The sequence below is a fragment of the Tachyglossus aculeatus genome, chromosome Y4 (genome assembly GCF_015852505.1).
Source record: "Tachyglossus aculeatus isolate mTacAcu1 chromosome Y4, mTacAcu1.pri, whole genome shotgun sequence".
Classification (NCBI taxonomy): domain Eukaryota; kingdom Metazoa; phylum Chordata; class Mammalia; order Monotremata; family Tachyglossidae; genus Tachyglossus; species Tachyglossus aculeatus.
In genome coordinates this window covers 1,690,839-1,703,632 of record NC_052096.1, presented here as the reverse complement: position 1 = coordinate 1,703,632, position 12,794 = coordinate 1,690,839, and the positions used below count along the sequence as shown (strand labels likewise).

Sequence of the window (12,794 nt, the reverse complement as noted above, 5' to 3'; positions counted from 1 at the left end):
TGATTGATTGATTGATTGATCTCCACTGTGCCACGCTGCCTCTCTATCTCCCCCAGCGCTTAGAACAGCACATAGTAAGCGCTTAACAAATGCCATCATTTATTTTTTTACAAGGTAATCAGACTGTCCCATGTGGGGCTCACAGTCCTAATCCCCATTTTACAGATGAGGGAACTGAGGCACAGAGAAGTGACTTGCCCAAGGTCCAGCGGACAAACGGCGGAGCCGGGATTAGTACTTTCCAAGCGCTTAGTACAGTGCTCTGCACATAGTAAGCGCTGAATACCATTGAGTGAATTAGTACACAGCGGACTCTTGGTAACGACTCTTACCAGGCAGAGGAGCTGGGGGCTGTTGTCCACTCTGTGCCTCAGTTTCTCCGTCTGTGTGATGGAGACCCAGTGGATGGAGCCCGGGCCTGAGAGATCAGAAGGACCCGGTTTCTCATCCCGGCTCCGTCCCTCGTCTGCCGCGTGACCTCGGGCCAGTCACTTTACTTCTCTGGGCCTCAGTTCCATCATCTGTAAAAGGGGAATCAAGACCGCGAGCCCCACGTGGGACTGGGTCCAGCCTGATTGGCTTGTATCTACTTTAGCGGTTAGTACAGTACCCAGAACAGAAGGCGCTTAATAAATATGGTTTAAAAAGTGGGCTTTGGGCCCCAGTCCTCCCTCCTGTTTGGGCTGGGAGGCCCCCTGCCCATCTCCCGCCCCCGAACCGACCCGCCTGGTTCTTCCCGCAGGTCCGCGCCGGCCATGTCCGTGCTGTACGTGTCCCCGCACCCGGAGTCCTTCCCCAGCCTCCAGGCCCTCATCGCCGCCCGCTATGGGGGCGCCGAGCCCCGCGTCTGCCCGCGGCCACCGCCCCCCGGCCCGCGCTTCCCCCTGCCCGGCCTGCCGGCCCTGGAGCTGGGCCCGGAACTGGGCGTGAGCGGGGGCTCCGCCGTGGCCCGACTGCTGTGGCCCGGCGGGCTCGGGGGGCCCGGCGGCGGGCGGGCGGCCGCTCTGGTCCAGCAGTGGATCAACTACGCCGACGGGGAGCTGGTGCCCGCCGCCTGCGCCGCCGCACTGCCCGCTCTGGGGCCGGCCCGGCCCGGAGGAGACCCCCAGGTAACGGGGGGCCCGACGAGCCAGAGCGGAATGGGGTGAGGTGGGGGCAAGGGGGAGGAAGTCGGGGCGATGAGTGATCCCCCACTCCTCCCCGCAGGCCGCGATGGCAGCCCTGGGCCGGGCGCTGGCCCCACTGGAGGACCACCTGCGGCTGCGCGCCTTCCTGGTGGGAGAGGACCCCACCCTGGCAGACCTGGCCGCCGCCACTGCCCTGCTCCTGCCCTTCAAACACGTGAGGCCGGGCCGGGGTCGGAGGGTGGTGCCCGGGGGGAGCGTGTGGCGGGGCTGACCCACGCCACCGCCCTCCCGCCCAGGTTCTGGACCCCAAGGCGCGCTCATCCCTGCCCAACGTGACCCGCTGGTTCCTGGCGTGCGTCCGCCAGCCCCAGTTCCAGGCGGTGCTGGGGGAGGTGGGGCTGTGCCCGGGAATCCGGCCCTTTCCCGCTCCGCTGCCCCAGCCGGGGGCCGGAGGTGAGGCCCGTCGGGGGACGGGGACGGGGAGCCGTCTGAGGGATCCAGACAGACGTACCGCGCCTTGGTGGGGTGGGACGGGGATGCTAATTGGCCAGGCTGGGCTCCGCTGCCGTTGCTTCCCTCTCCTCGCTTCCATAGTGGCGGCACTTCCTGTGTGCCGGCGTGCCGTCCTTCCCGGGGGTTGGGAAGGAGGTGGCCGGAGAGGAGAGATAGCGAGGAGGTGTGGGATGGAAGGAACTTCCAGAGGGAGCTGGGGGTGGTTTGGGGGAGACGGGGACCCTTTACCGCCGAGTGCCACTGGGTTCCATCCCCCTGTCCCCGATCCAGGCCCCCAGGCCCCCGCGCCCCCAAAGACGCCCGCGCAGCTGAAAAAGGAGGCCAAGAAGCGGGAGAAACTGGAGAAGTTTCAGCAGAAGCAGGAGAAGAACCGCCAGCAGCAGCCACCACCGGGGGAGGTGGGCAGGCGAGGAGGGGACCTTTTGGGGGGGCACGGGGGTAGTCTGGGGGCATCGGAGAACGGGTGGGGGGCTGGCAGGGCAAGAGAAGGGTAGCTAAAGACTGCGTCACCTCGCCTCTCCCCGAAACAGAAGAAGCCCAAGGCCGAGAAGAAAGAGAAGCGTGACCCCGGGGTCGTCACCTATGACCTCCCGACCCGGCCCGGGGACAAGAAAGGTAACCTGGGGGCCGGAGGGGTGGGGAGGGAGGGGGAAGAGTTCAGACCCTGCCCCGTCCCGGGTCCCACGGTCTCCTGAGTGTTGGGCCGCCCGGTCCCTCTGCCGTGCCCTCTTGCCCGGTTCTGTCTTGGTCTCAGCCCCGCTGCTGCCAGCATTGCCCAGTCCCCTCCCGCCCACCCCTCCCGGGCCACCTCTGTCCCCCTCGCCGCAGATGTCAGCGGGCCGATGCCCGACTCGTACAGCCCCCAGTACGTGGAGGCCGCCTGGTACCCCTGGTGGGAGAGTCAGGGCTTCTTCAAACCTGAGTACGGGGTGAGTGATGGGCCGCCGTGGGGCTGGGCGCCGGGAAGGCGGGAGGGGCCCCGTGGCAGCATCCTGGCGTGTGCCTCCCTAGCGGTCCAGCGTGGCGGAGCCGAACCCCCGGGGCGTGTTCATGATGTGCATCCCGCCGCCCAACGTCACGGGCTCGCTGCACCTCGGCCACGCCCTCACCAACGCCATCCAGGACGCTCTCACGCGCTGGTGAGCTGCGCCCGGCCCCTGCCCCCTGCGGCTTCCCCGGCCCGAGTCGGGCCCCATCACGACCCCCCGGGCCGGTCCTCGGATTGAACCCCCGGAGCGTCAGCCCGGCCCGAGCCCTTCCGCCCCGCTTCCCGAATCGGGCCTCCAGCCGGCGGCCCTCAGTCCTCCCCACCTCCAGCTCCCTGGAAATCCCTGGCCTCCTCCGCACGTGGTCGTCTCTCCCGACCTCTCTCCCGCCGGGGCCGCCGGCCTCCCCCAATCCCCAGCCCGGGCATCCCCACACGGGGCCGGGACAGCGTGGGGGGCGGACTACGCGAGGGAGGCGCCGAGCGGGAGCCTCTCCCCCCGTGTGACGTCCCGGCCCGGGCAGGCACCGGATGCGCGGGGAGACGACGCTGTGGAACCCGGGCTGCGACCACGCAGGCATCGCCACCCAGGTGGTGGTGGAGAAGAAGCTGTGGAGGGAGCGCGGGCTCAGCCGCCACCAGGTCGGGCGGGAGGCCTTCCTACGTGAGGTCTGGAAGTGGAAGGACGAGTGAGTCGGGGCCCCCGCGACTCCCGCGCCTCCCTCCTTCCCTCCCTCCGGCCGGCCCCTGCCCATCACCCCTCTCCTCCTTCGGCCCCCTGTCTGTCTCTGCCCCCGGGCCCCCGTCCCATCCCCACCCCTGGGCCACCATTTCATCACTCCTTACGTCCCTGGGTCCCCCCGGTCCGTTCCCATTCCTGGCCCCGCATCTGCCTCCAGCACTGATTGGGCCCTTGGCCACCCCCGGCCCGTCCCCACCGCTGACTGGACCCTCCCCCCCACCTGTCCGATCCCGGTCCATCCCCGTCCCGGGACCCCCCTCCGCCCCTTCGCAGTCTGTGGCCTCATTGGGCAGCCATGGGAGACGGAGGGGCCCCTTCCCTCCCCGTCCCGTTTGCCTGGTCTCAGCCCTTACGTGAGGGTGGGGACTCCCCGCTGCTTCCTCCAGCCCTTCCGCCTGCCCCCTGACCCCCATCCCAACCGCATATCAGTCTCCCCGCCGTCCCGCAGGAAGGGGGACCGCATCTACCACCAGCTGAAGAAACTGGGAAGCTCCCTGGACTGGGACCGTGCCTGCTTCACCATGGACCCCGTAAGCGGGACTCGGGCCGGGGGCGGGAGCCGGAGGGGGGCCCCGCTGGGCGCCGTGCGGGGTACCAGCGGATGGGCTCGGAGCAGCCGGGGACCCGCTCCGACCCCCGCCGTGCCCCTGCCGCCGCCCCCAGAAACTGTCGCGGGCCGTGACGGAGGCCTTCGTCCGTCTACACGACACCGGCGTCATCTACCGCAGCACGCGCCTCGTCAACTGGTCCTGCAGCCTCAACTCCGCTATCTCCGACATTGAGGTGCTCCTCCACGTCCTCCCCGGGGAGTCTTTGGAGGGGAGGAGCGTGGCCGGGATGGGGATGACTGCTGTGGACCCTCCTCCCGTAGCCCAACCCATTCTGGCCTGAGCCCAGGCCCCCAGCCAGACCCCCCCAAGCCTCTCCTCCCCCCCTGCAGGTGGAGAAGAAGGAGCTTAGCGGCCGCACGTTGCTCTCTGTGCCCGGCTACAAGGATAAAGTCCAGTTTGGGGTTCTCGTCTCCTTCGCCTACAAGGTCGCCGGCTCAGGTGCGGGGGGCTGGGGGACTCCCGGGGTCTTGGGACCAGGAGCACCCGGGGTCGGAAGGCGGGGGCCGGGGATGCCCGGAGTCGGAGGGCGGGGCCTGGGGTTCTGGGGACCCTTGGGATTAGAAAGCAGGAAGATACCTGGGGTTGGGTGGCGGGATTGGGGGTGCCCAAGGTCAGAGGGCAGGGGCCTGGGGGCCGGGGACGCCCAAGGTCGGAGCGCACGGGTGGCCGCGGTGGTGGATTTACGTGTCGAGCGACCGGCCCACCCGCAGACAGCGACGAGGAGGTGGTGGTGGCCACAACACGGATCGAGACCATGCTGGGCGACACGGCCGTCGCCGTCCACCCCAAGGACCCCAGATACCAGGTGAGGAACCCCGGGGGGAGCGGGGGCCGGGGCAGGCAGGACGAGGTGGGGGAAGGGTGGTGGCGTGCGGGCAGGCTGGGCAGGGGGCTGCAGGGGAGGCCCCTCGCCGACTGAGTCGCGCCCGCTCCCGGCGGCTCTGCTCTGTTTGGCGCAGCACCTGCGGGGCAAGTCCGTGCTGCACCCCTTCGTCCAGCGCACCCTGCCCATTGTCTTCGACGATTTTGTGGACATGGAGTTTGGCACAGGTGGGCGCCGGAGGCGGGCGGAGGGGACAGGCGCTGTGGCCGGACCCGTGACTTGGCGAGTCTCGGGGTCCAGGGGTCCCCGGATTCTGGGATCCTGGCTGCTGCTTGGGGGTCGTCTCTGTGGAGGTGTTGGGAGGACGGGGGGGCTCTCAAAACGGGGACCGGTGGGAGGGAGGGCCGAGGGGGTGTGGTTGGCTGACCTCCTAAATCCTCCAGGTGCGGTGAAGATCACCCCGGCCCACGACCAGAACGATTACGAGGTTGGGCAGCGGCACAGGCTGGAGGCCGTGACCATCATGGACCACAGAGGGAACCTCATCAATGTGCCTCCCCCGTTCCTGGTGAGGGCTGGGCTCGGAGCCTGGGAGGCGGGGGGCAGCGGGACGGGGGCTAATGGCAGGGAGGGAGGCCCGGGGGTGTGGGATGGGAAGAGAGGCGCAGGGCCGGGGCCTGGGGTCCCGGAAGGTGGGGGCCCCCACCTTGGGGGGCAGGAAGGAGCGGAGGGAGGACGGGTCTGGGACCCGGAGGGGCGGCGGTCTCCGTGGGGCGGGGTGTGAGGGCTTTGCACTGCCCCTCGGCAGGGGCTGCCACGGTTTGAGGCCCGCAATATGGTGCTGGAGGCGCTCAAGGAGCGCGGACTCTTCCGGGCCATCAAGGACAACCCCATGGTGGTCCCCTTCTGCACGTGAGGGCCCAGGGCGGGCAAGCGGTGGGCACTGGGCGGGAGGGGTGGGGGGCAACACCGCCGGGGTTGACGCGGCGTGTCCCGCCCCCCGCCCTGTGGGCCCGCAGACGGTCGAAGGACGTGGTGGAGCCGCTGCTGAAGCCGCAGTGGTACGTGCGGTGCGGGGACATGGCACGGGCCGCTTCCGCCGCCGTGGCCCGCGGGGACCTGCGCATCCTGCCCGAGGCCCACGTCCGCACTTGGAACGCTTGGATGGACAACATCCGGTCAGCGGGGGCGGGGCCGGAGGGCGGCGGGCCTCGGGGGCGGGTGGGCGGGAGGGGAGCCTACCGCGCCGACGTGCCCGGTTCTCGCCCCCTTCGCCCCTCACCAGGGACTGGTGCATCTCACGGCAGCTGTGGTGGGGCCACCGCATCCCGGCGTACTTCGTGACCGTTGACGACCCCAGTGTCCCGCCTGGGCAGGTGAGGGGCCCCGGGGTCCCCAACCCCGGCCCCAGCCGGCCCCGTGGCCGTTCCTGACGGCGAGGGCAGGGCCGGGAGCCTGCAGGATCGGCCTTGGAGCCCTCCATCTGCCCCAGCCTGTCCGCTGTCCAAGCCTGCTACACCCCAGCTTACTCTCTTCACTCCCCTGACATCAGCCAACTCACTGTCCCCCAACCACGTCTTTATCACTGCTGATCCCTCATCCACGTCCTCCTTCCCGCCTGGACTTCCATCTCCCTTCGTGTCCGTCAGACCACCGCTCTCCCCACCTTCAAAGCCTGACTCAAGTCGCTTCTCCTCCAGGAAGCCTTCCCTGACTTCTCACATCCCCACACCTCATTTCCCTCCCTACTGCATCACTCCAACCCTTTCCTGTCCTTCATCCAGACGCTTGGGCCCCTCCCTGGGACCACTCCGTGATCTTCCTGTCTTCCCAAATGGGGACCCAGAGATCCTGTGTATGGTATAGGGAAGGGATGGTTGGGAGGAGGGGTTCCCAGGGTTACGCTGTCTGTCCCCGGCCCCCCAGGACCCAGACGGACGATACTGGGTGAGCGGGCGCAGCGAGCAGGAGGCGAGGGAGAAGGCAGCCCGGCAGTTTGGAGTCGCCCCGGAGAAGGTCGTCCTCCGACAGGGTGAGGGGCCGCGGCCTGGGGGAGAGGGAGGAGGGAGGTGTGGGCAGGCGGGCGGGCCCGAGGCGCAAGGTGGCCTCAGACCCCGGGTGTCCTTCAACCCCCCACAATCCCCAGACGACGACGTCTTGGACACCTGGTTCTCCTCCGGCATCTTCCCCCTGTCCATCTTCGGCTGGCCAGAGCCGGTGAGCGGCGGGGAAGGGGACGGGGACCCGGCGGGGGGAGGGAGGGCGGGACGTGGAGGGAGGAAGCGGCCGTGACCCGGCCTGCCCCGCGTGTGCCCACCCCGCAGACGGAGGACCTGGCCGTGTTCTACCCCGGGACCCTGCTGGAGACCGGCCACGACATCCTCTTCTTCTGGGTGGCCCGCATGGTCATGCTCGGCCTGCAGCTAACCGGACGGCTGCCCTTCCGAGAGGTCCGCCCCGGCCCCCCGTCTACCCTCCCCGTTCCCAGCCAGCCGGCCCCCGGCCCAGCCATCTGCCTATCCCGCTGCATCCAGTCTGCCGGTCCTCTTCCTTCCCATTCTCCCTGCCACCTGCCCGCCTTCCCCTTGCCTCCCCCTGCCCATCTCTCCCCACCCTGGCTCAGGGCACGGGTGGGAACTGGGCCCGGGCGGGTGCGGGGGTGATTCCAGCAGACAGGGCAGACGGGGGTGGGGTGCGGGTGGAAGCCCCCCGACCCGCGGCCCCGCCTGGCCACCAGGTATACCTCCATGCCGTCATTCGCGATGCTCACGGACGGAAGATGAGCAAATCCCTGGGCAACGTCATCGACCCTCTAGACGTCATCTCCGGCGTCTCCCTCGAGGTGGGGGGAGCTCGACCAGTGGGGGACCGGCGGCGGGGGGCGGGGGGGCGAGGGCAGCAGAGTGCGGGGAGGGGAGGGGGCTCCCCGCTGAGCGGTCCCCGGCCTCCACCTAGGGCCTCCACGCCCAGCTCGCCAACAGCAACCTGGATCCCGCCGAGATGGAGCGAGCCAAGGCGGGGCAGGTATGCGGGGAGGGGTGGGGGGGCGGATGAAGGAGGGAGGGACCAGCGGGGCAGACCCCCCCCCAATACCCGGTCCCCTCGCCTCCCCGCCAGAAGGCAGATTTTCCGTCCGGAATCCCCGAGTGCGGCACCGACGCCCTCCGCTTCGGGCTGTGCGCTTACACGGCTCAAGGTAGGTCCGCCCTCCCCTGCTCGGCCCCCGCTCGCCCCTCCGGGCCCTCCCAGGGGCCACTCTGCCCTCGTCTCCCCCATACCCCCGCCACCCTTCCCTGCCCCTGGGGTCTGGAAGGGGGAGGTCCCGGACCGCGGGAGAGGGGGAGGCGATACCCAGTCTCAGGGTGTCCTCCCCTCCACCCTAGGCCGAGACATCAACCTGGACGTGAGCCGGATCCTGGGCTACCGCCACTTCTGCAACAAGCTCTGGAACGCCACCAAGTTCGCCCTGCGCGGTCTGGGCGCGGATTTCCGGCCGGCCCCCTCCCCGCAGGTCAGCGCCGCTCCCCCCCGCCCCCGGTTTCGCGGCCTGCCAGTCAGCCGATGAGAACCCCTTCCCCGTTGCCCTGCCAAGGGTGCGGCGCTATGCTGGGTACCTGGGAGAGCAGAGCTGAGAGACGGACAAGACCCCTCATTCATTCATTCACATATTTATTGAGCGCTTACTGTGCGCAGAGCACTGTACAAGTCGGCAACGTATAGAGACGGTCCCCACCCAACAACGGGCTCACAGTCTAGAAGTGGCGGGGATGCCAGTTCAGTGGGGCAAGTCCATCGGTCGGATTTATAGAGCGCTCAGTCAGTGCGGGACACTGGACTAAATACTTGAGGAGTCCAGCACAACAGATGGTAGACACGTCCCCTGCCCCTGAGGAGTTTCCTATTTAGAGGAGGAGACGGACACTAAAAATGGATTCCAGATGTATACTTAAGTGCTGAGGGGCGGAGGGTGAAGTGAATATCGAGTGCTTAAAGGGTGCGATCTGTACTTCCCAAGCGCTTAGTACAGTGCTCAGCACACAGTAAGCGCTCAATAAATACGATTGATTGATTGGAAGGAGAGACTTGGTCTGGGAAGACATCTCGGAGGAGATATGTTTCTAGGAGAGCTTTGAAGGGGAAGCGGCGTGGCTCAGTGGGAAGAGCCCGGGCTTTGGAGTCAGAGATCGGGGGTTCAAATCCTGGCTCTGCCAATTGTCAGCTGGGTGACTTTGGGCAAGTCACTTAACTTCTCTGTGCATCAGTTACCTCATCTGTAAAATGGGGATTAAGACTGTGAGCCCCATGTGGGACAACCTGATCATCCTGTAACCGCCCCCCCAGTGCTTAGAACGGTGCTTTGCACATAGTAAGCGCTTAATAAATGCCATCATTATTGAAGGTGGGGAGAGTGACGGTTTGTTGTATGTAAGGGGAGGGTGTGCTAAGTACTTCAATCGTATTTATTGAGTGCTTACTGTGTGCAGAGCACTGGACTAAGCGCTTGGGAAGTACAAGTTGGCAACATATAGAGACGGTCCCTACCCAACAGTGGGCTCACAGTCTAAAAGGGGGAGACAGAGAACAAAACCAAACATACTAACAAAATAAAATAAATAGAATAGATATGTGTAAGTAAGGTAGAGTAACAAATATGTACATACATATATACAGGTGCTGTGGGGAAGGGAAGGAGGTAAGATGGGGGGATGGAGAGGGGGACGAGGGGGAGAGGAAGGAACGGGCTCAGTCTGGGAACCCCGCCTGGAGGAGGTGAGCTCTCAGTAGGGCCTTGAAGCTCTCAGTAGGGCCTTGAGTAGGGCTAAGTACTTAGTACAGTACTTTGCATGGCAAAGGCATGTTCAGTAAATATCATTGCTTGATGTTGTCTGCAGTGATGGGAAAGTCAGGGGAAGGACGGGGTCTGGACGGGAAGATTAGTTCTGTTTCGGACACGTTCAATTTGAGGTGTCAGTGGGGCATCCAAGTAGAGATGTCTGGAAGGCAGGAGGAGACGCAAGACGGCAGAGAGGGAGAGAGATCGGGGCTGGAGGTGGAGATTTGAGAGTCATCCCCGTGGAGGGGGTAGCTGAAGCCCGGGGAAGGGAATGAGTTCTCCGAGGGGACCCAGAACTGAACCGTGAGGCCGACACGGAGGGAGGGAGGGAGGGTCAGAGAGGCTGAAAGTCAGACGGTCGGAGAGACAGAAAGGGAGGCTGACTGAGAGGCAGCTAGAGACTGTCGGAGACAGACTGGGAGACGGATGGACAGACTGTCAGGCAGGCTGGGAGACGGGCAGACTGTCAGGTGGACAGGGAGGGAGGGAGAGGAGGCGCACGGGCTGCCCGTCTGGGTCCCGTCCTCCCACCCCCCGGCCCCGTCTCCCTGTTGCCGCCATTCCCACCGCCCTCCCTCCCCGTCTCCCCCACCCCCAGCCTGGCGGGGCGGAGAGCCTGGCCGACCGCTGGATCCTCAGCCGGCTGGCGGAGGCCGTGGAGCAGAGCCACCGGGGCTTCCGGGACTACGACTTCCCCGGCGTCACCACCGCTCAGTACAGCTTCTGGCTCTACGAGCTGTGCGACGTCTACCTGGTGCGGGGCCCGCCGGACATCGCTGGGCTCGTCGGGGTTGGGGACGGGGGGCGGCGGGTCATCCGAAGCTCCCTGGGCGGGGGGCCTCTGTCTCCAAGGAAGGGAGGAAGGGTCCCCGGGGGGACAGAGACAGAAAGTGACAGCCCTTCTCTCCCCCGGGGGCCCCAGGAGTGTGTGAAGCCGGTGCTGGCGGCCGGGGCGGAGGACGCCGGGACGCCGGCGGAGGCGGCGGCGGCGGTGGTCCGGCAGACGCTCTACACCTGCCTGGACGTGGGGCTGCGCCTGCTCAGCCCGTTCATGCCCTTCGTGACGGAGGAGCTGTTCCAGCGTCTGCCCCGCCGTGGGCCCGCCGCCCCGCCCAGCCTCTGCGTCACCCCCTACCCCGATCCCGACCAGGTGAGCGCCGGGCCCCGGACGGAGAGCCGGGCGGTTGGGGGCCCCGGGGAGAGCGGGTCGGGGTTCCCTCACCGGCCCCTCCCCGCCCCCCGGCAGTGCTCCTGGAAGGACGCCGAGGCCGAGAGCACCTTCGAGCTGGTCCTGAGCATCTCGCGGGCCGTCCGCTCCCTCCGCGCCGACTACAACCTCACACACAGCCGCCCCGACTGTGAGTCGCCCCGGCCACGGCCCTCCTTGCTGCCCGCCTCGCTCCCATCCGCCCCGGGGCCCCGACCCTCCCGGCTGCCCGCCACCACCCCGTCCCGGGCCCTGCCCCGTCTCCATCTGTGTACCTGCTGGCACCCGTAACCCGGGCTGTCTGCCAGCCCGCTGCCCCTAACTTGGACCCTCTCCCTCCCCGCTGACCACTGCCGCCCCTGACCCCGGCCCCGTCGCTCCGTGCCTGCCCACCACCACTCCTAACCCGAGCCCTGCTCGCCCTTCACCCACCCCTAACCCGGGCCACGTCCCTCCCCGCTGCCCGCCGCCGCCCCTAACCCGGGCTCCGCGCGTCCCGTCGCGGCCCCGCAGGCTTCCTGGAGGTGACGGACGAGCCGACGCGCAGCCGGGCGGCCCGGGGGTGTGACTACGTGCGAGCCCTGGCCAGTGCGGGGTCGGTGCAGTTGCTGCCCCCCGGGGCCGCGGCCCCCCCGGGCTGCGCCGTGGGCCTGGCCTCGGACCGCTGCTCTGTCCACCTGCTGCTGTGGGGGCTGGTGGACCCCGCCCGCGAGCTGGCCAAGCTGCAGGGCCGGCGCGCCGAGGTGGAGCGCGGGGCCGAGAGGCTGCGGGAGCGGAGGGCCGCCCCCGGCTACGCCGCCAAGGTGCCCCCGCAGGTGCGCGAGGCCGACGCTGCCAAGGTGAGCACGGACAGGCGGGCGCACGTGCACGGCACCCGCACGCAAACCCCTCACCCCCTCCCTGCCCACCGGGCTGGGGAAGGCCCGCGGGGGGAACCGACTCGGGCCCCTGCCCAGAATGCAGCGTGTGGGGGCGGCCCGTCCTCCCCCTGGAGGGGCCACGGTCTGGGCCTCCGTGGAGTGGCATCTCTCCGGGTCTCTCCCCATTTACCCCGCGGGCCCACTCTCTGCGGTATTTCCCATCTATCCCCATTCTGTCCCCCCCAGCCCCTCCATGACTTACCCCCTTTCTCATTACGGTTTCTCCCAGCTCCCTCAGTCCCTCCCTCCATTTTCCCCAGGGTCTCTCCCACCGTCACCCAGCTCTCAACCCATCCCTTTGTTTTCATAATGGTTTCTCCTACTCCCTATCCACCCCCACCCAACCCAAGCTCTCTCCCGTTTCCCACATGTTCTCTCCCACACCCCATGATTTATCCCATTCTCTGTTCTCACAGTGGTTTCTCCCAACTCCGATCTCCCCCATGGCCTTTCCCGCCACCACCTAGCTCCCATCCCGTCCCTCCATTTTCGTAATGGTTTCTCTCACTCCGCACCTCCGTGATCTCTCCCACCACTCCGTGTCCCCAATGGATTATCCCGTCCGGTCTCACCCCCCCCATCTCCCCCATGGTCTCTCACCCCGACCTCCATCTGGGTCTCCCCCAGACATTTCCCATCTATCGTGTCCCGGCGAGACTTGGGGGAGAGGGGGTCTGGAGCAGGCGGGACCCCTCCGCACCAGCCAGTCTCGGGGTCTCACGTCCTGGTCCCCCCCCCCTCCCCCCCACCCCCTGGGCTCGGTACAGCTGCTGCAGGCGGAGGCGGAGCTGAGGACGGTGGACCAGGCCATCGCCGTGTTCCAGAAGATGGTGTGAGACCCTGCTCCCGGAAGAGCAATAAAATGTTTTGGCAAATAAAGCACCTCACGTGTGTGCACGTGTGTCAGAGCGGGGCCCCGGGGACGGCCGGGGACGGGGAGGGGGCCGTGCCGCGGGTCTCCGCAGCTGCTGGAGCCTGGCCAGGCCTGACTCATCCCGCACTGCGGGGCTTTGGGCCGGAGGGTGCTCAGAG

The 12,794-nt window shown here is 67.4% G+C and overlaps 1 protein-coding gene across 1 annotated transcript; it reads left to right on the top strand.

The window, feature by feature from the left end:
* The first annotated feature begins 745 nt into the window (after positions 1-745).
* VARS1 (valyl-tRNA synthetase 1) lies at positions 746-12,711 on the top strand. Its single transcript, XM_038768339.1, has 29 exons — positions 746-1,109; positions 1,207-1,341; positions 1,424-1,580; positions 1,911-2,038; positions 2,171-2,255; positions 2,469-2,569; positions 2,652-2,779; positions 3,150-3,314; positions 3,816-3,897; positions 4,031-4,150; positions 4,308-4,416; positions 4,689-4,783; positions 4,938-5,028; positions 5,245-5,369; positions 5,610-5,713; positions 5,821-5,979; positions 6,087-6,177; positions 6,728-6,833; positions 6,948-7,018; positions 7,126-7,251; positions 7,539-7,643; positions 7,757-7,825; positions 7,919-7,997; positions 8,185-8,312; positions 10,234-10,389; positions 10,558-10,785; positions 10,882-10,993; positions 11,356-11,681; positions 12,530-12,711. Exons 1-29 carry the CDS (start codon positions 756-758, stop codon positions 12,596-12,598), a joined length of 3,804 nt encoding a protein of 1,267 aa, XP_038624267.1. The 5' UTR covers positions 746-755; the 3' UTR covers positions 12,599-12,711.
* Positions 12,712-12,794: the final 83 nt, after the last annotated feature.